General features: G+C 33.7%; 1 protein-coding gene across 1 annotated transcript in view; it reads right to left on the bottom strand.

Moving 5' to 3' along the window:
• Window positions 1-11,293: 11,293 nt before the first annotated feature.
• Window positions 11,294-25,919, bottom strand: part of LOC133206149 (serine/threonine-protein kinase MARK2-like) — a 271,416-nt gene continuing 256,790 nt past the window's right edge. The window contains exon 12 of the mRNA XM_061342081.1: window positions 11,294-11,560. Coding sequence (XP_061198065.1) covers window positions 11,377-11,560 — 184 coding nt within the window. The 3' untranslated portion in view covers window positions 11,294-11,376. The remainder of the gene's footprint in view (window positions 11,561-25,919) is intronic.

Genomic DNA, 25,919 nt, shown 5'->3' with positions numbered 1-25,919 from the left:
AGAAGAATTTTTCATTTTTTGTCTTTCCTTGATTATCTCCCCTTGTAAGAGGATTTGGCTCTTCATTTTAACAATTTAAACTCCCCTTCACCCAAGGGTGCTCTATACCAATTTGGTCAAAACTGGCCCACTGGTTCTTGAAAAGAAGTTGAAAATATGAAAAGTTTACAGACGGACGGATGGACAGACGGACGACGGACAATAGTTGATCAGAAAAGCTCACTTGAGCGTTCAGCACAGGTGAGCTAAAAACCTTGAGAATAAAATTATATTATTAACTGATGTCTTTATTGTTTGAGTCAACGTCTCAAAATGTCAAACAATAGATATAGGCAATATACGTAGCTGTGTTTTGAAGGTAGGATCTCTTGATTTCCATGAATAACAAAAGAAATCATGACAGGTGCACACTTCAAAGCTTTCGTAATCAACGAGCACAGGTTTGTTCAGAGTCGAGTTTGAAATATAATGTGTATATTATATGTATAAAGGTTGAGTGAAAATATCTTTGTTGAACAACCTTGTGCTCTCTGTTTTTCGATTAAAAGTATTGTTATTTTGAATCTCTTCGCTGACTTCATTTGCATGCGATTAACCTCTTTACGACCTGTTTAGAATCATAACAAGTATTAGCTCCCCTAAAAAGCTTGTCTGACGTGAGCAAATTTATTATACGCGAAGACTCCAGAAAAGTTTAATCCAGTGTATCAACATGACCGTGAGTCCAGAAGTGATTTTTTTTCTAGGAAACAAGAAAAGTTCAATTCAGTGGCATCAACATAAAATAAAACTTGGACATGAATTTATACTGTAATACACTATATTACTTGTAATTTACTTTTTTTCATAGCCATAGGAACCGGGGGTGGAGGTGGGGTTGCCGATTTATGCATAGCTACTTATGCTGGTGTCTCAATCATGTAAATAATAACGTCTGATAACTTTTTTCTGCTTGAAAAGGCATTGTTCTTTGATACTAGTAGTGCACACCCTAAACTGAACATTTTTGGTTGTGCACCCCCTCCTGAAATTTCTTCCAACGTACCTGTTATACTTATGAAATGATTATATAATTTTAAAAAAACGTGTTACAAATGAGCTTACAACTTAAGTTTGCATTTTAGCAAAAGAATGTTCAACATCTATCTTTCACTTTCAGATTTTTTTTAAAGTATGAATTTAAATCAAACTTCTGCAACGTATGGATACATGTATGTATAGACTATAAAAATTCTAAAGGTAGAGAGACTTGGTATGTATTGAAAATAAACATCCATTAGTTTATCTGATAAAATATGCGACGAGTCTTTGTTGGCCTTACCAGCTTCATTCCTGCTGTTTTGCTGGACATGAATGGTGCATTCGAGAATGGCTAATTGTCATGTAACCTGCAATGTGATACACATGTGATAATGACATTAAAACATGCTTTGTTTTTGGGTGCTTAGCACGTTTCCATTACTCCTAATCTCTCCAATTGATAGTAATTAAAATAGTATGAAGTTTCCAAGATCAAGTTATCAAAAGAATTCTATTGAACGACTTGACCAACAAGCCTTGGCTAAATCTACTACTGTCTGACGCCATGACGTCAGACAACAAGCAACGTGGATTTGTATCGTCACGGATAAATGCCCCCAGTAAACGTGCTAGCTCGCAGTTGAAACCTACTCAGTTTTATACTGGTTAGCATGTACATTTTTGGTTCATCTTATTATGTTTTACAAGCTTATCTTTTAAAAAGATTGGTGAGCTAGCGCTGTAGCACAATAAAATACAGAAGAAGATATCTGAACCATTTGTTAAATTTGCTGAATCGATTAATTATTTATAGGAAGGCAGATTGGTGCACTGGGAGTTGAGTTTGGGGGGGGGGGTGTCACAATTCAGAATGGTGAATCTAAGAGTGTGCTTCACGTCGGCAATGGCATATCTCCTAACTGTGCTTTAAGCATTCTGTATTTTACTGTAATTTCAATTTCGAGGTGAAAAATAAAAGGTCAGTAGAACCAATGAGCACCTTCGGGCCTTTCCGGCAAGCTCGGAAAACATATCCGAGGTTGCCGCGGTTTTCCGAGCTTGCCGGAAAGATCCATGAAGGTAAATTAGAAAAGCTCTGTATTCATTACAACTTTAGAAATAACAGCCTTGGTTTTATAAGACCCGAGTTACTGTTACTTTTTGTTCATTTACGTGCAGGTCAGACAACAAAACACGAAACACTAAATTGACATGTCTTTCCGACATACTCTGAAAAAGATTTTTGTTGTTGTTGTTGTTTTTCCGAGCTTGCCGGAATTATCCACTAAGCTGGTAAAACTGTAAGGAAAGATGTCTAGAATCTTGGCATTATATGGCCAATTTTTTTCTTGTACTTTTATGTGTAGGTTAGACAATAAATTAAAAAAAATCAGAGTCCGGATCTAGACTGGTATTGACTGTCTCTAACCCACGAAATGTATATCGCGCATATCAGACAGGAAAAGCCTGAAATTCGGATAATTTCTATTTTTGTATGACAAAACGAAATTGTTATCATACAGTCTATATCTACAGTAGTTTTCCCAGAATCCCCGACCGTGAAGTCGAGCATGCGTATTTCAGAAATATAGACTAACGTAGTTGCTAGCGCTCGAGAGCGCTAGCAATTACCAGATTTGTAAGCAGAAAATTGTATTTGTAGTTGACTGTATTTGTAGTTGATTGTGATTCTTGAACAAATAATTCGTTTTTGCAAATACATACATACATACATACATATATACATACATACATACATACATACATACATACATACATACATTCATACATACATACATACATACATACATACATACATACATACATACATACATACATACATACATACATACATACATACATACATACAAACATACATATAAAAAAAAACAATGGAATTTTAGTCTAAAAATACTGTAGGATATGGCTCAAAGAGGAGGCGTAAAATTAACAGAAAAAATATTCTTGATATACATACATATATATATTTATTACATTTTCAACAGTGAAATACTGTGATTTATTTATTGAATAAAAGTGATATTCTCTCACAGTGTGAAAGGATACCAAAGTGATATTCTCTCACTGTGTGAAAGGATATCAAAGTAAGTAAAAAATAATTTCTGGCCTGTCATAAGATAGAGATAATAACTACTATAGTAAGCATCCTGATAGAGCTAAAACTGCAAATTTCTTCCCAAATATGTTGCTAAAATCCATGCTATGTAATGTTTTCAATCTGACACACAACTGCTAAGCTTTGACGTCTCAACCGCTCAACTATGACGTCAAGCCTATGGCACTGTGTTAAGCAAAGACAGAGGCAAAGGGAAAATCGAAGAAAATGTAATAAACAGAAAACTCAATGTTTTGTAGACGAATATAGAATTTATTTCACTCGTGAGACAAGATTTTTTTGATATTTTCACTCGTGCTTCGCACTCGTGAAAATATCAAAAAATCCTGTCCCACTCGTGAAATAAATTCGATATTCATCTACAAAACATTGAATATCCCTCTCTCTCTCTCTCTCTCTCTCTCTCTCTCTCTCTCTCTCTATATATATATATATATAGAGAGAGAGAGAGAGGATATTCAATGTTTTGTAGATGAATATTTAATTTATTTTTCACGAGTGGGACAGGATTTTTTTTTTATATTTTCACGAGTGCGAAGCACGAGTGAAAATATCAAAAAATCCTGTCTCACGAGTGAAATAAATTAGATATTCATCTACAAAACATTGAATTTTCTGTTTATTACATTTTCTTAGATTTTCCCTTTGCCTCTGTCTTTTCGTAACAGTATCATAGGCCGTGACGTCATAGTTGAGCGGTTGAGACGTCATATAGGTCTAGCAAAGCGATTGCGAGATTGAAAAACGTTGTAAACATTTTTAACGATGGATTTTCAACGACATATTTGGAAAAACTTTGGCAGTATAACTATTATCTCTGTCAGGATAGCTTATTAACTCTATCTTATAACAGGCCAGGGATTTCTTTTTAAAAACACTACTCGTGAAGGGAAGGAAAATCGTTAAGTTTTGCCGCACTTCTGATATTCTCACACTGTGAGAATACCATTTTGATATCCTTTCACACTGTGTCAGAATATCACTTTTATTCAGTAAATAAATTACAGTATTTTACTGTTGAAAATGTAATACATACATACATATACATATATATATATATATATATATATATATATATATATATATATATATATATATATATATATATATATATATATATATATATATATATATATATTATATATATATATATATATATATATATATATATATATATATATATATATATATATAAAGCACATTTTACAACAACTGCCCTAAGTGAAGAAATATTAATATAGAAAGCACAAAGAAATTCACTTTTTATAAGGATACCCACTTCCGCCCCAGCCCGGGGTTGAACTCTCGACCTACGGAATCTGTCTCTTAGCAGTACAGGAACAGTGCGCTAGACCGCTCGGCTATCTAGGCAAGTCAAAAAAGTGGGTATCCTTATAAAAAGTAAATTTCTTTGTGCTTTCTATATTAATAAATGTGAATTCTGTGAAAGTAGTACCCATGCACTGAATGACTGCAAGAAGTTTGTAACCAAAGGACTTCAAGACAGATACAACTTCCTGCGAAATAATGGACAGTGTTATGGATGTCTTAGGAAAGGCCACATAACTAAAAAATGCAAAGCAAGACTTAAGTGTTCCATATGCAGTAGGCGTCACCCTACGATCCTACATGATCCTGCGAAATGTGTAGCAAAACGTACAGATGAAGACAAAGAAAACATTAATCCTATGTCAACAGATATCAAAACTACATGCAAGTTCTCCAAACCTCACATCAGTGCCTTTAGTGATAAAGGGGCCGGAGAAACAACCTGTGCTATGGCAATAATTCCAGTGAGAGTAAAACTGAAAAATAAACCGTATAGCATAGAAACTTATGCATTCTTTGACTCTGGCAGCAGTGTGTCATTTTGTACAGAAAACATAATGCATAGGCTTGGAGCAAATGGCAAGAAGAAACAAATCACCATAAAGACAATGGGGAATTCTCAGAGGTTGAACACATATGTTATCAGTGCAAGTGTGTGGACTTTCAATGGAACATGTGATTGATCTACCGAATGTGTATACAAAGGAACATATGCCTGTATCAAAAGAACACATTCCAACGCAGCAAGAGTTAAAACAGTGGCCACATCTGTCAACAATTCAAACATCAGAAATAGATGCAGAAATTGGAATTATGATTGGAAATAACATACCAGATGCCTACTCTCCATTGGAAGTAATTGCTGGGCCAAGTGGTTCTCCCCACGCAACAAGGACACGACTAGGATGGATAGTATGGAATGTCATAAGAGAAAATGCATCAGATACATTTGACATAAACAGAGTAGCTATAGAAGATGCTCAGGAAAGAGACATAAACTTAGAAAAGATGGTGAAAGATTCCATAAACTATGACTTTCCAGAACGTCTTGTGGATGATGTAAAAGAAAACTCTTTAGAAGATAAGAGCTTCTTAACTCAAGTTTCAGAATCTATTCACATTCAGGATGGTCATTACTCAATTGGACTTCCGTTTAAGGATCCCTTAATTCAGTTACCCAACAATATCATGCAAGGATTTCAGAGACTTGGGAGTCTAAAGAAGAAACTGATAAAGGATCCAAAGGTTAGAAATGACTATGAGACTTTTATGAATAAGCTGTTTGAGAAGGGATATGCAGAACCTGTTCCTCAAAGTCAGCTACAAAGAGATGATGGCAGAGTATGGTACCTACCGCACCATGGAGTTTACAACGATAAAAAACCAGGGAAGATTAGAGTTGTGTTTGACTGCTCTGCAGTGTATATGGGGATTTCACTAAACAGCCAGTTACTCCAAGGACCCGATCTAACAAATAGTTTACTTGGTGTACTTTTAAGATTTCGTCAGGAGAAAATTGCTATACAAGGAGATATTGAGGCTATGTTTCACCAAGTATTAATCCCTGAACAAGATCGAGACTGTCTAAGATTTCTGTGGTGGAAGGATGGCAATCTGGATGCCAACCCTGAACAATACAGAATGAAAGTTCACATCTTTGGAGCCACTTCCTCTCCAACTTGCTGTAACTATGCACTACAACAGACAGCTAAAGAATATGGTTCCGACTTTGATCCTACAGTGGTGACCACAGTACTCAAGAATATGTATGTAGATGACTGTTTGGCTTCGGTTGACACAGAGAAGAAAGCGGCCTTACTCATTAAAGATCTGTCTACACTTTGTAGCAAAGGTGGTTTTCATCTGACAAAATGGATTAGTAACTCAAAACAAGTCTTAGAATCTGTTCCAGAAGATGATCGAGCTAAAGATGTGCAGGAATGGAACCTCGAAGGTGAAAGTGAAACACTTGTAGAACGTGCACTAGGTGTGTACTGGCTTGTTAACAGTGACCATTTAGAATTTCTGATAAACATTAAAAATCAGCCAACAACCAGAAGAGGAATTCTATCAATAGTGAGCTCAATATTTGATCCTCTTGGTATCGTGTCACCTTTTGTGATGACAGCAAAGACACTTCTTCAAAAAATGTGCAAAAATTCAATTGGATGGGATGAAGAGATTAAAGGAAGTCAGCTTAAGGACTGGAAAAATTGGCTGACACAAGCAAAAGAACTTGAAAATGTAACACTTGAAAGATGCTACAAGCCACAAGACTTCGGGAGGACGACATGTCAGGAGTTGCACTGTTTTGCAGATGCAAGTGAAGTTGGAATAGGAGTTGTTATATATCTACGACTCATCAGTGAGACTGGACAAATCCACTGTTCCTTTGTTCTTGGAAAGTCAAGAGTGGCACCGTTAAAAACAGTGACAATACCGAGGCTTGAGTTGACGGCATCAACTTTAGCAGTGAAATTATGCAAGATAGTTACAAAACAATTGGAATATCAAGTTGATCAAGTTTACTTCTGGACAGATAGCATGTCAGTTCTTCGTTACATAAATAACACAAAAACTCGTTTTCAAACATTTGTTGCCAATAGGCTTGCCATAATTCATGCAGCAACTACAGTCAACCAGTGGCACTATGTCAACTCTAAAGATAATCAAGCAGACTCTGCGTCAAGGGGAATACCAGTAGTAAGTAGATTTCTTGACTCAGCAGCATGGTTCAGTGGTCCTGAGTGGTTATGGAAAGCAGATGTTTCATGGCCGTCTACTGAAATCATTAGCGACTCATCAGAAATTGACAGTGCTGAAATAAAGGACAGCGTCAACACAGCAGTTGAAACAGAAACAGTAGAAGGAATGGAGAGATTACTCCAGCACTTCTCTTCCTGGAAAAAGCTGAAAACAGTGACTGGATGGCTACTCTTAGCGCGAGAAAACCTCAAAGGAATAATGAAGAGGAAAAGAGAATGGAGATCAAGAATGATATCGGAGGGATTGACAGAAGAGAAAATACAAGAATTAGAAATGAAGGAAAAACATAACAGATTGAAAAATGATACACAAAGACCTTCATTAAATGTAGACATTCTTGACAGAGCAGAAACAGACATTTTGAAGTATGTGCAGATGAAGCATTTTGCCCAAGAATTTAAAGACTTGAATTCAAGTGAAAATGGAGTTGTTAAAAGGTTATCAAGATTAGCCAAGTTAGACCCAATTGTTCACAATGGAGTTCTACGTGTAGGCGGTAGACTTAAGAAACTGGATACAACTCTTAACAGTAAACATCAAATTATTATTCCCAAAGAGTCTGTATTAGCCAGGTTAATAGCAGAGGAAGCACATAAATCTGTCGGACACTTGGGAAAAAATTCAACGCTGGCACTTATTCGTGAGAAATATTGGATTCTTGGTGTGTCATCAATTTTGAAGTCCATCATTTCCAGATGTGTTATATGCAGAAGATATCAGGCACCTACTTTGAAACAGAAAATGGCAGACCTTCCCAGCGAGAGACTGAAACCTGATGACCCCCCTTTTACTCGAGTGGGAATGGATTATTTTGGTCCATTTGAGCTTAAAAGAGGAAGAAGCATAGTAAAACGGTACGGTGTCATATTTACTTGTCTATCTTCCCGAGCAGTACATTTAGAGGTTGCCTTTTCCTTGAATACAGACTCCTGTATTGACGCCATTCGAAGGCTTATTGCACGACGAGGAAAACCAACTTATATAGTGTCTGATAATGGAACGAATCTGGTAGGTGCTGAACGTGAGCTCAGAACAGCACTTCATTCCTGGAATACGAACAGCATTTCCAGTCAATTATTACAGTCAGGAATTGAATGGAGCTTTAATCCACCGGCTGCGTCTCACTTTGGAGGAGTATGGGAACGCCTCATCAGGATAGTCAGGAAAATCATGTATTCTGTTCTACATGAACAAACAATTCATTTGGATGATGAGGGACTGTTAACCTTGTTTTGTGAAATTGAAGCTATTATGAATGGACGACCCCTTACAGAAGCTTCAGATGATCCGAATGACCTTTGTGCACTTACACCAAATCATATACTACTCATGAGATCAGGAGAGAGCTTTCCCCCTGGAATTTTCCATACATCTGACAACTACGCAAAACGTCGATGGAAGCAGATTCAGTATTTGGCTGATGTTTTCTGGACACGTTGGATCAGAGAATATGTACCCCTTCTCCAACAGAGACAGAAGTGGCTGAAGCAGGAAAGAAACTTACAAGAGGGTGATTTAGTTCTCATTGTGGAAAACACTCCAAGAAACGCATGGAATCTTGGTAGAGTGCTCGAAGTGATAAAAGACAACTATGATGTTGTGCGTGTTGCAAGGATAAAGACAGTGTCTTCCATAATTACGCGGCCAGTGACAAAACTTTGTCTTCTTTTGGAAACAGATTGTGAAAAAGAGAAAACAAATCAGTGAACCTTTGTGCAATGAAACGTTTAATGAATTAACTCATTTTGAATACATTGTTTTGTCCATTTTTGATAAATATGTTTTTGTAAAAACACATTTAGGGGCCGGTGTAATGGACAATCTGTATATTTTATTTTGAATTCCAATTTTGTCCGTAAGTTTCGATTTCTGTGCATTCCAATTTTATCAGAATGATACGTTTATCAAATGTTGAGAAATGCACGAGCGGCATATTTAGATCAATGAGTGCAGTAGTTTGTTGTGTTCTAGCTGAAAGTACCAGACATACATCACGGTAATTATATATTAATAATTTATTACATACTGTCTGCTATATGCATTTACTTGTTACATTGAATTTGAGTAGGAATTTGTCATATTACCACTGTTTACAAAGTTTAATATAAGGAGCACTTTTTGTGTCATGATTTATATTGATAAAAGGTTACATTATATGTATATTCTGTATTGAGTACAAGTATTTATTATATTTACATTTCATTTGTAGTCAATCTATGTCAGAAACAGGGACTTTGTCATACTATGTCAGAGACAAGGACTTTGTTATACAATGCCAGAATGTGTCCATGTTAATAAAGACATTGAATTGAACCTGTGTCGTTGGTACAAGAGAACACTGCATGCCTAGATAGCCGAGCGGTCTAGCGCGCTGTTCCTGTACTGCTAGGAGACAGATTCCGTAGGTCGAGAGTTCAACCCCGGGCTGGGGCGGAAGTGGGTATCCTTATAAAAAGTGAATTTCTTTGTGCTTTCTATATATATATATATATATATATATATATATATATATATATATATATATATATATATATATATATATAACCTTGTGTGTGTGTGTATATATATATATATATATATATATATATATATATATATATATATATATATATATATATATATATATATATATTTGTTTGTATGTATATTTTTATATTTCATATTTATAAGTAATTTTACAATCAAAATAAGAAAAATTTGATTATAATTTTGTATAAACGATGTTCTTTTCTTACTTGAATTCATTTATATCATATATGATTTATTTACGTTCTTTTTTTAATAGAGAGAGGGGATATTTCGCTGTTATTCCTAGACATTTTCATAATACGAAAAATGCATCGTTTAATAAATTCAACGAAAAAACAAACAATGGAATTTTAGTCTAAAAACGTAAAATAAACAGAAAAATATATAGAGCACTGAATAATAATTTGGTCATCAGACAAACAGAAAAAAAACTATATACTATTTTGATACATTTTATATTTAAGTTCATACACACAAATCTTAATATTTTTGTCAAACACCATCCCTGTACAAGTACTTCTGAAGCTTACAACTATTATTGTATTTTTCCAGTTTAATTCTTCCTAGAGATTAATAACAGCAACAATAAAAAAAAATAATGCTTACTAATATAAATTACCTAGAACAGTTTACAACTTTCTCTAAAAATTGTCTGCTATTATGCCACACAAAAAAATAAAATTCAAGAAAAAACACGCTAGCATATCAGGCAATTTTGAACAGTTCAAGTTATTTTATAATTATTATATATATATATATATATATATATATTTGAAAAGAACAAACTGATATACCAATAGGTTCCATAAATTATAACTATTATATATATATATATATCATCAGGTAGCGTTATAACGTCACATGTTTGAATTGTTTTGAATTGTAAAACGTCTGAAGAAGTAATGAAAGCGCTTACGTTTTACTAACATTGTTGCCTTGTTATTTTTTATTTTCATAATATTTACATTTGCAAATGTTTTCTTTTATATAACACTATTAAAAGCAACGCGTATCTATATCCGTATAAACACGGGTTCCTCGCGTCATAAACGTTCGACGTAATTTCTCAGTGACGTCACAAAGGGTCGACGCGCAATCAGAGGATCAAACACGTGTCGTTGGGTTTGAAAAATAAAACGTTTCACGCGTTAAAGATTATAATCAGGCAAATATAAAATATGAATAAGTCACAAATGTAAATATAAGTAATAAGGTATCATTTTAAAACATCTATCGGGCTATAAATACGGGTTGGTACGAGATCAAATTTACCATAAAGCCCTTCGGGCTTTATGGAATTTGATCTCGTGACCAACCCGTATTTATAGCCCGATAGATGTTTAAAAATAATACCTTATTTCTTAATTAATTACCGGACACTGTGATATTTCTTTTCATTTTTTGGAGATATATATATATATATATATATATATATATATATATATATATATATATATATATATATATATATATATATATATATATATATTCTTGACCATTTATGACTCTAAAAAAATCAGCAAAACTGCCCCGACTTTATTTGAAAAGAACAAACTGATATACCAATAGGTTCCATAAATTATAACTATTAAATTCTAAGCACTATGAATAACAGTTCTGTGCTTAACAGATGGTGCTACTGGTTTTGATGAAAGAGACGCAGTTTTATTACTCATAACTTTTTCCCCTTGTGCACACGATCTCCTAGTTGTAGTCGGAGGATTTGGGTTCAATTTTAAGCGGCAAGAAGCATTTATTTTCTCAAAACTGCACTGCAAGCTGAATAAATAAGAAATTCTTGTTTTTCTGGTTTGTGGAAATGACAGATAATATAGTGACAATAGTTATGGAAATTATATTATAAAGTTTTATATTACAGAAAATTTTATCAGAATTTATGTTCTCGATTATGCTGTTTCATTGTGTGTATTTGATAGTAATAAAGTTAAAAACAAGAGGTTAATGAAACAACGCTCACCTGAGTCACCATGATGGCCTTTAAAGAAGATATTTTTAAAATTTTTCCTCTATTTATTCTTATGGGAAAAAGCTGACCCCTTATTGTGACCCCATCCTAATCCACTGAACCATAATTTACAGTTGCATTTCCAGATCGGAAGTGCAGATTTAACATAATATATCCATATTACTCCATATATCTGCAATATTCATATACATGTAGGAATTTCTTATTTATTTTAAACTTTTGTTTGGTTAACGCAAGAACTGGGAGGAATCGCGCCTTTGCAATTCGCAAATAATAGTGGGTATAAAGTTTATTGCAGAAAAAAAATATTGGGATAAAATAAGAAATAAATACAGGATACATTTTTCTTGCAAAACTGTACACTTAACTTACTTTTCAGTGAATTTTAACATTTTAATTTTCAATTAAATTGTTACATATTTAACAAGTAAAGTAATTCATGGATGTAAAAATCCGAGCTTAAGGATATGAATATATCATCGGCAAAGAACAAGGTACGGTTTCAATACAAATCTAGCCCTGTGTTTTTCTTAAAAATTAAAGTAATGTAAAAAATTAAAACTCCTGCTTTCTGAATCATTTAACTTCCATGCAGAAAGATCATACAAATCATTTTTCTCACATGACCTTCTAAATGCTAATTGTGACGTTATAAACTTGTGCATTTTCCCGTATTTTCTTAAAAAGTTGCAGAAGACAACAATTTTCAATGGAATTTTCTTTCAGATAATGTTGTCCACAGGCATCGCCCACAAAGATTTTGAGATATGTGATTTTTCAAAGAATTTTACACAACATATCCGAAAATTAAAGTGGGCGACGGCTGTGGACACTATTTTCTTAAGGAAAATAACTCTTGAAATGGGTCATTTTGAGGCTTTTTCTGTTTAAAATAGAGAAATGCATCAAATTAATGACATCATATTTCCAGAATGGTACTCCTTCATGCCATATTCTTTCCTGATTTATCACAGCCATATACTCAACTAATATTTAAGCCAGTTTCAAAACCTTTTGAAAACATTAAATTTTTAGGGCACAATAAAGCTGAAACCGTACCTTCTTCTTTTTTGTTACAAATGTAATATACATGTATATCCAAAAACAACATTCATGAATGTCTTAATGGTTTCTGTCAGCATTACACGTGCTGTTACCTAAGTTCTCTGTCACATAATGCCAACGTTTTCTCAGATTCAGTGCTGTGATAGACATCACAAACGTGAAGTGCCGAAAAATAATTTATTTGTCATTTGTAGCTGTAGTGTATTCAAATGAAAAAAAATACCTGGTCTTAAACTTCACAGAATATTTAGAAGTAATTTTTGCAGTGTAACAATTATTTGAAAACTCACTGCGTTATTTTTGTTTATATCTTACGTATTCTATGTCCGATTGCAGGGATTTAAAAAAAACTTTTTATTCATATTTTTTATGCATATCAATAATATCATTCATATCCATTGAAAATCAATAATTTCACGTAAGTTCAAATCATTAAACGAGTTTTTTTTAGAAATAGAATTCAAAATTGTAAACGAAACGGCAATGTAAGTTTGTCTTTGTCCCCTTTATTCTCTATGTTAGCTGGATTCATCGTCACCACTAAAGTTACTTAAGGAGATTTGTGAGCACGGCGTTCAGAAAGCCTGTAGCTTCAGATGTAGAAAAATCATATCCACTTTGAGAATTTGAGTATTTAGAGGAAAGTTCTCATTATTGAAAGTTGTGAATTTATGATAAGCAAAACTTTTCCGAGGAAAATTTTCTCGGTAAAAATTATTGTTTTAAAAAATTAATGTGGTCTTTGTGGGGTTCGAACCCTAGCAATAAAAACCATGTGTATCATTTTCCTTTAAGACTAACATGCTAACTACTACGCTACACAATTCCTGAAGAATAGTGGCATTTAAATCATGTTTGTTATTTGACCCTCGACTAGATAGAGTTTTTCTCGGAGAGTTTTTCTGCAAATGTTGTGTTTTCATAAAATTATATTTTTATGGTGTAGTGGGTCCTTGATCCATGTTGATTTACCCCCAAAAAAGTATATTTTCACGCAAAAATTGAGGATAAACTTTCAAAAAATGGAGGGAAGGACCCACTCATATCGAAATATTGTGTTATAGTCCTTTTAACCCTCTTTAGTGTGTGTGTGTGCTATTTCAAAGAAAATAATAACAAACTTTGTATTTTTTTTTTTTTTTGCAAATTGTAGAGATTTTACTTTAAGAAAACAATGTTAGATGGAATATCCAAAAAAAAAATATTTTGTTATAAATGAGATTTACGGAAGCCCGTTAAAGCCAGTTCAGAGAAAGAAATATTTTTTATTGCATTTAAACGCAATAAGTATTGCGTTTAAACGCAAAACATTACATTTAATCGCAATAATCATTGCGTTTCAACGCAAAAGATTGCGTTTAATCGCAATGTATATTGCGTTTAAACGCAAAACACTTTGCGTTTAATCGCCAAAGATTGCAATTAAACGCAATCTTTTGCGTTTAAACGCAATAACTTTGCGATTAAACGCAATAGTTTTTGCGTTTAAACCCAATGATATTTTTGCGCTTAAACAAAATGATTTTTGCGATTAAACGCGATAATTTTTGCGTTTAAACGCAATAATACTGCGATTAAACGCAATACTTTTGCGATTAAACGAAATATTTTTTGCGTTTGAACGCAATACTTTTGCGTTTAAACGCAATAATCTTTACGCTCAAAGGCAATAATCTTTGTGTTTAAAGGCAGTCATTTGTATCAAACCTTGCAGAGTACAATGGACCCATGCATACTTATATCTTTTATTTCTTTCTCTTTTTACTTATTAGGAAATTGTGTATTGTCTAGCTTTATAAAATCAGATTTCTCCGAGCAAACGCTCTCTGAAAGGATAAAGCACTAATAAGAAATGATAGAGGAGGAAAAAATGTCGGGTTGTAAAAAGAAAGGCAACCTCAGAACGAGACATGTATAAAGGGATTTTTGGAAAGGACTGAGGAAATGTTGGAATTACGTATAACATGATGAAGTATTTAGATTTAAATGTACATTCATAACCCTTCCTATGGTTGCATACAGTAAACGCAAGAACAAATGTGATGAATTTATATTAGATCAAAATCAAATGAAAAAAGATTGATCGATGTGTACTACATGTATAAAATTGACAAGTGCTATTAATACAACTGAAACATTCTCTATAAGATGTGATATACTTAAGCAATTCATCAGAAACTTCATTAAGAGTTTCGGTTCAAATACATTAAGACATTCAGGTTGTTAGGATGCCATTTTTTTACTACAATTTTCAAAAACTGGAAAATTTTGCAAAAAGACACAGAACAAATCGGATCTTCTTAATGTTGAAGTGTCGGATCCTAGTACATGTGCATGTAATTATAAGCTTTGACCAATTCATGTTTGATTTTATTGCGTTTATTTGCAAAAGTGTTGCGTTTACTCGCAAAAGATTGCGTTTAATCGCAATCTTTTGCGTTTAAATGCAAAGTGTTTTGCATTTAAACGCAGTATACATTGCGATTTATCGCAATCTTTTGCGTTTAAACGCAATGATTATTGCGATTAAACGCAATGTTTTGCGTTTACACGCGATAAAAATATCTCTTTCTTTGAACTGTCCTCAACGGGCTTCTGTAGAGATTTAATGTTTCACTTTTATGTTTGTCGCACTATAGGCACTTTGCTCGCCTTGTTGGCCTATCTTCTTTGGGAGCATTAAATCTGTTTATGGTTCGTGTGTAGCGTGTTCAATTCAAGATATCACTGAAGAATACTTTTTAGCTCACCTGAGCCGACGGCTCAAGTAAGCTTTTCTGATCAAAGAGTGTCCGGCGTCCGTCTGTCGTCTGTAAACTTTTCACATTTTCGACTTCTTCTCAAGAACCACTGGGCCAATTTCAACCAAACTTGCCACAAAGCATCCTTGGGTAAAGGGGATTCAAGTTTTTTCACAGGAAGTGCCGCGCCTCTTTCAAGGGGAGATAATTAAGAATTCGTAAAAAATTGGTGGTATCTTTTAAAAATCTTCTTCTCAAGAACCACTGGGCAAGAAAAGATGAAACTTATGTGAAATCTTCATTACATACTCTAGATTCAAATTTGTTCATATCATAACCCCGGGGGTAGGGCTGGGCCATCAGAGGGGGTCAAAGTTTTATATAGGAATATATAAGGAATATCTTTAAAAATCTTCTTCTCAAGAACAGCAAAGCTATGATTAGTCATATTATTACAGAAGTATCCTCAGGTATTGTAGATTCAAGTTTGTTCCAACCATGACCCCTGGGGGTAGGAAAGGGCCACAACGGGGGGGGGGGTCAAAGTTTACCATGGGAATATATAGGAAATACCTTTAAAAATATTCTTTTCAAGAACAGCTAAGCCATTATTAGACATATTAATACAGAAGTATCCTCAGGCAGTGTAGATTCAAATTTGTTCCAATCATGACCCCTTGGGGTAGGACAGGGTCACAACAGGGGGGGGGGGGATTTACCATAGGAATATATAGGAAATATCTTTTAAAAATTTTCTCAAGAACAGCTAAGCCATTATTATTACAGAAGTATCCTCAGGTATTGTAGATTCAAGTTTGTTCCAACCATGACCCCTGGGGGTAGGAAAGGGCCACAACGGGGGGGGGGGGTCAAAGTTTACCATGGGAATATATAGGAAATACCTTTAAAAATATTCTTTTCAAGAACAGCTAAGCCATTATTAGACATATTAATACAGAAGTATCCTCAGGTAGTGTAGATTCAAGTTTGTTCCAATCATGACCCCTGGGGTAGGGCAGGGTCACAACCGGGGGGGGGGGTGTCAAAGTTTACATAGAAATATATAGGAAATATCTTCAAAAATTTTCTTCTCAAGAACAGCTAAGCCATTATTAGACATATTTATACAGAAGCATCCTCAGGTTGTGTAGATTTAAGTTCAAATCATAACCCCTGGGGGTAGGGCGGGGTCACAACAGTGGGTCAAGGTTTACATATGAATATATAGGTGTAATGGTAACAATGTAAGGGTCATTGTAGTAAAACGCATTAAAGACTTCAAATAGTGGAATGATCTGACAACCCTTGGAATGTACTAGCGTAAGGGTATATAAGACAAAGCTTTGGGAAAGTCGGGCATTCAGAAGGTAGCTGAAAAAGCTGAGTGAAGAATCAGCAATAAAAAAGTTAAGGTATTCCATTCTAATAGCAAAAGATTTAATGAAAATGAATACATAACAGATGTGTAGGTGTTGAATACTCAGTATATTTCGACATAATTCCTATTACTATTAGCAGATAAGGGTGGGATGCATCCTAATTTTAGTAAGAGTTATCTCCCTCTGTTTTTTTTTAATCAAAAAAAATCAATTTTAAAAATCTTACCTGGTAAAAAAAAAATCATTTTCAATTGTCATTCTATTTCTGATGTGTTTTAGTGCATTTTTTCACTACAGTATTCTTATTATTTGAATTTTTATTTTTAAAAAAATGTTCAATAGACTTCAATGTAATCTTTGTTAAGTACTCAAGTTCTGAGTGTAGTAAATCTGAAGAAGACTGAGACAACTGGTTCTTTTCTATCAATTAGAACCTAAGGGAGAAACACGGTGCAAGTAGTACCTTACTCAGTTCCCATCTCTAGATGAAAGAGAAGATTTAAGTACTATGTGATATATCCTCAGACATAGCTGTCCAATCATTAACTCAGACAGAGTAAAAGGAAAACCTATTAATATATCCCTTGTAAGAACCTGATCATACACGTTACATAGGAAATATCTTCGAAAACTGAGCCATTATTAGTCATACACATACAGAAGAAACCTTAGATATTGTAGAGTTAAGTTTGTTCAAATCATGACCCCCCCCCCCCCCCCCAGGGGTTGGGGCACAACAGAGGGTCAAAGTTTTGCATAAGAATATATAGGATTCATCTTGAAAAAAATCTGCTGCTCAAGAACAGTAAAACCATGATTAGTCAGTTATTATTGGAGCATCCACAGGTAGTGTAGATTCAAATCTAATCAAATTTACAGTGGGTAGGGTGGGGCATCAATGACCAATCAGAGTTTTACATAGGAATACATAGAAAAAAATCTTTAAAATTCTTCTGTCTAATAACAGCAAAGCCATGGTTGGTAATATTGATAAAGAGGCGTCCTGAGGTAGTATAAATTTAAGTCCCCCCCCTTAAAACTTTTCAAAATACTGAACTGATTTCTACTTCTTCCTAGCCATTGTGCTCAGTTGAGCGATGTGGCCCAAGGGCCTCTTGATAAACAAATACAAGTGCTGCAGGGTAATTTCCTTTTCATTTCAACTACTTTTTCAACATGCGATAGCACGAAGGAATCATTCATTAAATAACGATCAATATAATTAAGGTTTTATGGCAATAGAATTATGACAAGTAGATTTGCTCCCCGGAAGATTATATATTATGAAAAGATGAATGAAAATTTAATTTCTAACTTACATTCTTAATCTCTTATGCACAAATATTTAATTCTGCATATATGCTTCTTAAATGAGTATAAAGTAAGTCTTAGTTCCCCAATTCTAGAAATACAATGTGTTCCTGAATATAGTTAATTATCAGATGCTAAAAAAATAACTATATGATAAGGAAACTAAAGTAGAAAAGTAGGAAATGTTACTATTGTACGAGGATTGTCCCAGAAAAAAGGTAAATTAGGTAGTTTTATAAACTACCTAACCAAAATTATTCATTTTTGGCACAATGTCAGGAAATGATATTGTCGTCATTTTGGGTAACTAATATAAAGTTGTAACGTCTTATGCGTTTAGAAACAATATTTAAAGATCGATCAGAGCACGGCAATTTCTTGACTTTCAAAAATAGCATGGACAGCGATGTTTTCTTTATTACCAGGTTATACGGAAATATAATAATATGACAAAAATTAAATTCGTAGAAAGTGTATGATGTAGAGTATTCGTGAGGAAAAAAATCAATACTCTGACATCTTAAATAAATGACTCCGGTGCATGCGGATAAAGCGCTGGAAACGAGGAAACGACACAAATACATGAATCGAACATTGGGTTATACATAGTAAAAAGGGTTGAAAAATGGATGGACTGGTTTTCCGACGGAAGAAGCGTTTGGTAGACTAACAAAAATGACGGCAAACTGAAAAGCCTATAGAGTTGGACGTCATACGTGGAGATCGCCGTTAACTATACGAACAGTTAGATTTCTGATCGGGTTTGGAAATTGTCTATTTAAAGAAATAATTCCTTGATTTATTCTTAACTAAGTACGTGTGAAATTCATAACCCGGAAACTAAAAGAAAAACTAAATGCAGATTCGAATTTATGCATCGAACGAATTTTTAAAGACGCAGGATTCCTATAACTCCACGAACTACGTTTAGACGTTGTCGCTGTTGCGCCGACAGTTGTTTTAAATGATTCGTTTATCAAACAGAAAAACTATTAATAGAATATTTTATGAAATTTCTGTGAATAATGTAAAAATTAATGTTGATTATGGTGCATGCCAATGCAATTTTTTAAATTTATGACATTACTGAAATAAACAAAAAAGCGTTTTTCTGGGACAACCCTCATATTATGATGATTATAGTTTTTTTTAAACATGACTATTATAAAATGAATTGCATAATATTGTGAAAAAGAATATATACTTTTAAAAAATAGTCTAATAGACAATGAAACTTGAAAATAAAATTCATAAAAATTTTATGAAATTCCAACAAAGTGTTTGATTTTACATATTAAAATTTCAACAATTTCATTCACAAAGCTATGAAAGTTCCCGGCATTGTTTATCTTCGTAAAAGTTATAAAATGTCTCTGAAGTGCGTTGCGGAATAAGCCGAATTTTTCATTTTTGACGATTAATCTTCAGGTCCAAAATATGACCTATTTTTAACGTTTTGCTGCAATATATGTTAGTCTTACTCCGACAAAAATACTCAAGATAGAATTTGAAATTTTCAGGAATGATAGATTTAGAATTTAATTTTTTTTAAAATAAATTTTCGAATTAATTTTTTCCAAACATAAAAATTCAGTTTTTAAAAGCTTTATAAAAGGATTAAAGAACTTTTGCAAGTTTTACATTTTTCTTACATATGATTCTTAATTCTCAAATTTAATTGAAAAAAAAAAAAATCATTCAACTATTTAAATTATACAGTTTTCCATGACAAGGTTATCTGGAATAGCAAAGACATGATCTATTTCCCTCCATTTTCAGACAAAATAGAACTTCAAAAAATCTCTTTTCAATCCTTAAAAAAATTCACTTACCTGAGCAAAATATGACGTGATTGAAAAAAAAATGAAGATATCATGTGTTGTCAGTTCTTCTTTGAAACCACTGAAGATTGCAATATTAAGAAAGAAAATATATTTATTGGTAGATATACACATCCTCTTAAAGATATCATACACATTTTAAAGCTTGAAATTTAAAAGAAACGAATTCTTAAAGAAAATTTCAATTTTCAGTTTAACCGATTTTAAATTTTTTTTTTTATAGTTACTCTCTTGGAAACCTTAGCATACTAAGTACGTATACTATTAAAGAAAATATGAGCTCAGGTATGTTAGCGACTACTATAGTGCATATTAGGGTCAATATAATTATATAGAACACTGGAGAACGACCATAGCTGTTGCTAGACAACGTACCTCTTTCACCCCTACTAATGTTATTGTGATTTAAATTCAAGACACGTGGTGTAGGCTGACCCATTCAAAGGTTATAGGGTATAACCGGTTTTATAAATAAAATTGGCAGTAAACAGGAAATTTCTTTTAAAAAAACATGCCCTATGAAAAATGTGTTTCCAGACCTTTCTGAAAGATTTTCATCCAATGAAAAATGTGTTTCCAGACCTTTCTGAAAGATTTTCATCACATTAAACAGAAAAGAGTGGGTAGGTTAAAAATCATAATCTACTTAAATCTTCGCTTTTGTGATAATTTACGGCGAAAATTGGTCGCCCGCGTGGCGCAGTGGTTAGAGCGTCTGCTCTAGGGTCGCGGAGTAAGGAGTTTATCCTTACGTCGTGGGTTCGAATCCCACTGTGGGACGTGGAGACCGGTGCTTCGGATGAGACCGTATAAACCGAGGTCCCGTGTCGCAGTACAGTACCAACCAGACCCAACCTGACACAAAGCAGTCCCAGAGCAGTCCCGGGGACTGCTTTCTGGGACTGCTAAAGCAGTCCCAGAGCAGCCCCAGAGCGGTCCCAGAGCAGTCCCAGCGGTCCGAGAAAGCAGTCCCAGCAGTCCCAGAAAGCAGTCCCAGTGGGCGGGGTTAATTAATTTAATGGGCGGAGCTTACTCAGAATGAGATTACCAATAAACAATGTAACTATATAAAAAGCAGTTGAAATTGATGAGCAATTCTTTCTGAGAAGTATCAACAAATATTTACAATTCTTACGCGACAGTCATTTCTGAACTGTTAAGAAAATCACAGTACGCGTATAGAAACAAATTATAATTATTGAATGAAGAAGACGTTCACACCTATTAATAACATGAATTTTTAAACACAATTATTTTGTATATTAATTTTTAACCAAAATAAACCAATTTCTTCATTTTTTGTGATTGATATTAGTTTTCATATTTATTTTTTATATAGAAAATTAAACTTGAATTGTTTATTTTATACCAGAATTAGCTTTTAATAGATAATAATAATTATAGAGCAAGGTCGATTCCCATACTATACTCTGAATGCATTTTTCTTAAGTATTGGAGCTTCTGAAAAATTCTTTGTTAAACATTGCCGAGTATTATATTTCAGTAATGATTATTTTCAATGACTTCCCAATTTAATTATCTTTAGATTCTCAGTTTTAAGTGTTTTATAATATAAATGTTCGAGTGTACATCTGCAAATCACGCAAATGGAACCCTCAGATTATGTACAAAATTAATTAATCCCGAAATAAATTTATACACAATTATTGAAACTAAGATTTTTTGCAGGACATAGATTGAAATTGGTGTCAATGTTGACCAGCGTGTTCAGTGATGTGTAACACTGATACCCAAATAACATGCATTGACTTTCTGCTTATTATGCGCAAAGGCGATTGAAACCTCAGGTGTTGACACCATTTTATACAATCCCATTGTATTAACCGACCAGGTAAACACAAACAAAAGAAAAAAGAAACAAGTCACAATTCCCGATATTTTCAAATGTTTATTTTTTAAATAAATGTACTCTTAATGACTTGTTTATAAATTAAAAACTAATTCATAAATAAATCCCTGAATAATTGTTCACATTGTTTATTTGACAGAAAAATGGTAGAATAATTTTATTTCATGGTCATTAAATAAATTATTAGGTTTTATTTGAGGGTGGTAAAAAATAGCATGGAGTGCTCTTTTTTAAGCATGGTATTAGCTTTTTCAATTAAGAAAAAAATCCAGTACAGTACGTTCCTCTGAATACATGTATCTTAAAAAAAGTTACTGAAATGACAAGTTTGTTTGTTTTTTGTTTGTTTGTTTTTTTAAATAGTGCTAATGCAAACTTTGAGTACATATGTAATTTGACAGCATTAATTTATTAAATAGGCCCAGATAATTTTTTTTTTCAAACACCTGTATTGAAGTTTAATTTAAGGGATAAAAATTATCCCCTGACTTCCCTTTTTAACTACTTTTATTTTCTTAAAATTAATTCTAGACTACAATTGTGTAAATTTACAGCCCTCTGAAGACATTTAGTAATTACATGTATAACTATCTCTAATTATTTAATTTTTGTAAGAAATTAATACTTGTTTTTTTATATTTGCTTTTATCTTAAATACCTCTCTGCAGAAAGTAAACAAAACAACAACAAGGAGCTGCAAATTTAGAATACACAAGGGGCGGAGCTATCATGTCACCCAGAACCTTTTTCACGCATGAGTGAACAAAGCAGTCCCAGAAAGCAGTCCCAGGGACTGCTGGGTCTGCTTTCTAGAGCAGTCCCACAGCAGTCCCAGAGCAGTCCCATAGCGGTCCCAGAGCAGTCCCACAGCAGTCCCAAAGCAGTCCCGGGGACTGCTTTCTGGGACTGCTTTGGTGTCAGGTTGGGTCTGGTTGGTACTGTAGGTGCTGGCACGTAAAAGATCCCTCACTGTTCAAGTGCCGAGCATAGGACAAAATTTGTAGCTCTCCGCCGGTGTAACGACGAAAAGTGACCCCCGTAGAATATTGACCGGGGGGTAAAATTTCTGCGTAGAAAAATGACCCCCGGTCAATTTTCTACGGCAAGTAGAGTCATTTTTCGACCGTAGAAAACCCTTCCAGACCGGTAATTCTACGACTCCACACACGTTGAAAAATGACCCCCATAGAAATCTGACCCCCTACTTTTTCACTATATTTTATAATTAAACCTTTAGAAATGAGGTGTGAAATGCGTTAATCCGATGTTGGGGAGGGTCGGCGAAGGCCTAGAGTCTCCTGTTTTTTTTTCTTTCAAATGTATATTGGAGGAGGAGTAAAGTACCTTCCCCTCCTTAACGCCACTTCTCAATACAATGTATATGGTATGGTTATTTTTGCTTGCATCCCATTGAGTATACATTATTACGGAGCATAAATTCATAATTCATATATATATATATATATATATATATATATATATATATATATATATATATATATATATATATATATATATATATATATATATATATATATATATATAATCCGTTTTGGTTTTTTTTTCTCACAGGTTTTGTTCAAAAAAAAATGACATGATATGTTTCTGACAACGATATACCTGTATGGAATGGATGTTATCGGAAACTTTTTAAAGGACAAGTTTGTGGCCCTATACTTCTAGCTTTAAATTTGTGCCCGCTTTCAACCTGCCTCCATCCCAGCTTTTACATGTATCAGTTTCTGGATACACCATTGCATTGAAACAAAAAACGTATTGTATTATTATTTTTAGACAAGGAAAAAATTAGAGAAAGCACGGCATATGAAGCCTCCAATAGCGTCCAATATGGAAATGCTATCATTAACTGTAATTGCTGCTTCATTTTTAATATGTAATATCTTTTTCCCTCTTTTAGGTTCATTTATCCTTATTTGTTACATGAATATTAATATCCCCGCTTCGAAGGAAATGGGGGGATATACCTTGTACCCTGCGAATGTCTCTGTTGTGTGTGCGTGGTGAATGTTTGTGTCTGTCTGTCCGAAACATTTTTTTTCGTTGCAGTTTTCTCTGCAACAACTCATCGCAGATGCTTGAAATTTTAATACACTCTTTGGTTCGGCATGCTGTACAGTGATATTCATTTCGGTACAAATCTTGTCCGTCTGTCTGTGCGGGTGGGGTATCACTAGAAAGCACTGGCTCATAGATTTTTTTGTTTCCCCTGTAATTTGTGTACTTACAATTATTGTCTGTAGAATTATATTATCTCTATTGTAGGGAAAAAAAAACGAATTAATATCGAATGTATCTAAATAACGTTAACTATGAAACACTATCAGGATCTCTTTGTATCAGGATCGCTATATGAAAAACACTGATAGTTTCTAACAAAAAAAAACTATAGTTTACCAAAGTTAACTATAGTTTAATGCAGTATCAAAGTTTTTACTAAAGTAAATCAAAGTATTTTTTTTTGATATATGATTGTGATATTTTATGTTCTTAAATTTATATGTGCACTTTTTTTTTAATTTAGGGAACTACGAGGGGTGATCATAAAGTTCTATCTCGTTATTTACAAAACCACAGTTCAGATCAAAATAAAATTTGGCACACATTTAGTCATAAACATGTTCTATAAATAGCAGATATTTGCTCCACGTTTCGACGTCACAATATAAAAATGACTAAATATGTAGATGACTTGACAAAAAATGGTTGACTCAGTCTTACTTGATCAACGAACGGCTTTAAAGTTTAAAGTTTATCTTAGAAATTCCTTTTCAGTAGCATATAATAATTTGTACACGATTTATGAAGACAAAAAGACATGGCAGAAGTTCAATCATTAATTGGATTGATTGTTTTAGTGAAGGAAGGGAGGTGGTAATGATGTTTGTTCTGGTGCCCAGTGAAAGCAAGCTTGGGGAGAGATGTGTCCTTAGTTGAGCAATCTGTAACGAAAGATCGCCAAATTACAGTAAGAAAAATAGTTGAATATCTTAACAATAATATAATTATTGAATCCCTAAAATATCGTTTACCTTAGATTTTAAACATAACATATATGATAAAAAGAAGGCGCCCATACTTCATCCACAATGGCTAAACGACGCACCCCAATACAAGAGAGTCGGGTTGTGATGGTCACTATGCTCATTCTGCATGAAAAAGATATCACAATCCACCAATCCTATTTGTGACAAATGGGCTATTCTTGTTATAAAAATAACTTGCATGGTAAGAAATATAAAACTCGGAAAAATCTTTTAATTTCTGTGAACAGAACGCTACGGAGCATGTCATGTGAACGCCTGGATCACGTGATTCGCGCATGGGCAGATCCATTATAATAAGAAAACGTGAAATAAAATTTCTAAGTTATAAAAAATAAGCCGATTATTCAATTAAATATACAACTTAAAGATAACTGAAAGGCCACTGAAATGTATCTGTCATTCAGTCGACTGAATGGTAACTGAAAGACCATTTAAAAGTCACGGGAAAGGAACTTTTCAGTGACCTTTCAGTGGCCATTCAGTGGGCATTCAGTTACCATTCCGTCGACTGAATGGTGTAATTTCATCCTGTAAGAACGATGGCAGATGTGCATTCAAATCGGAGAGGACCACTTTAAAAAATAATAAACATCGAAATCTGATTTTATTTCTTTTATGGAAGTAATTCAATTAGTTCGCGAACTTTTTGATTACCCCTCGTATTTCTTGTTCATTAACATATCATCCCAAAATTTTACATTACTGATATCAATTTAAGAAAGTTTCAGCTTTGAAATCTCAAAAAAGTTCCAAACAAAGTTTCATAGTTAATCAAAGTATCAAAGTATTTACTATAGTTAATAATAGTAAACTATTATAGTTAACTACGAGGGTTGTTCGGTAAAATCGTGGACAAGTTGTATCGTGTAAAAAATAATC

This window comes from Saccostrea echinata, unplaced genomic scaffold (assembly GCF_033153115.1).
Source record: "Saccostrea echinata isolate AGI-Se365-2 ecotype Australia unplaced genomic scaffold, CSIRO_AGI_Sech_v1 ptg000054l, whole genome shotgun sequence".
Taxonomy (NCBI): Eukaryota; Metazoa; Mollusca; class Bivalvia; order Ostreida; family Ostreidae; genus Saccostrea; species Saccostrea echinata.
This window is presented reverse-complemented; position numbering and strand designations above follow the sequence as displayed.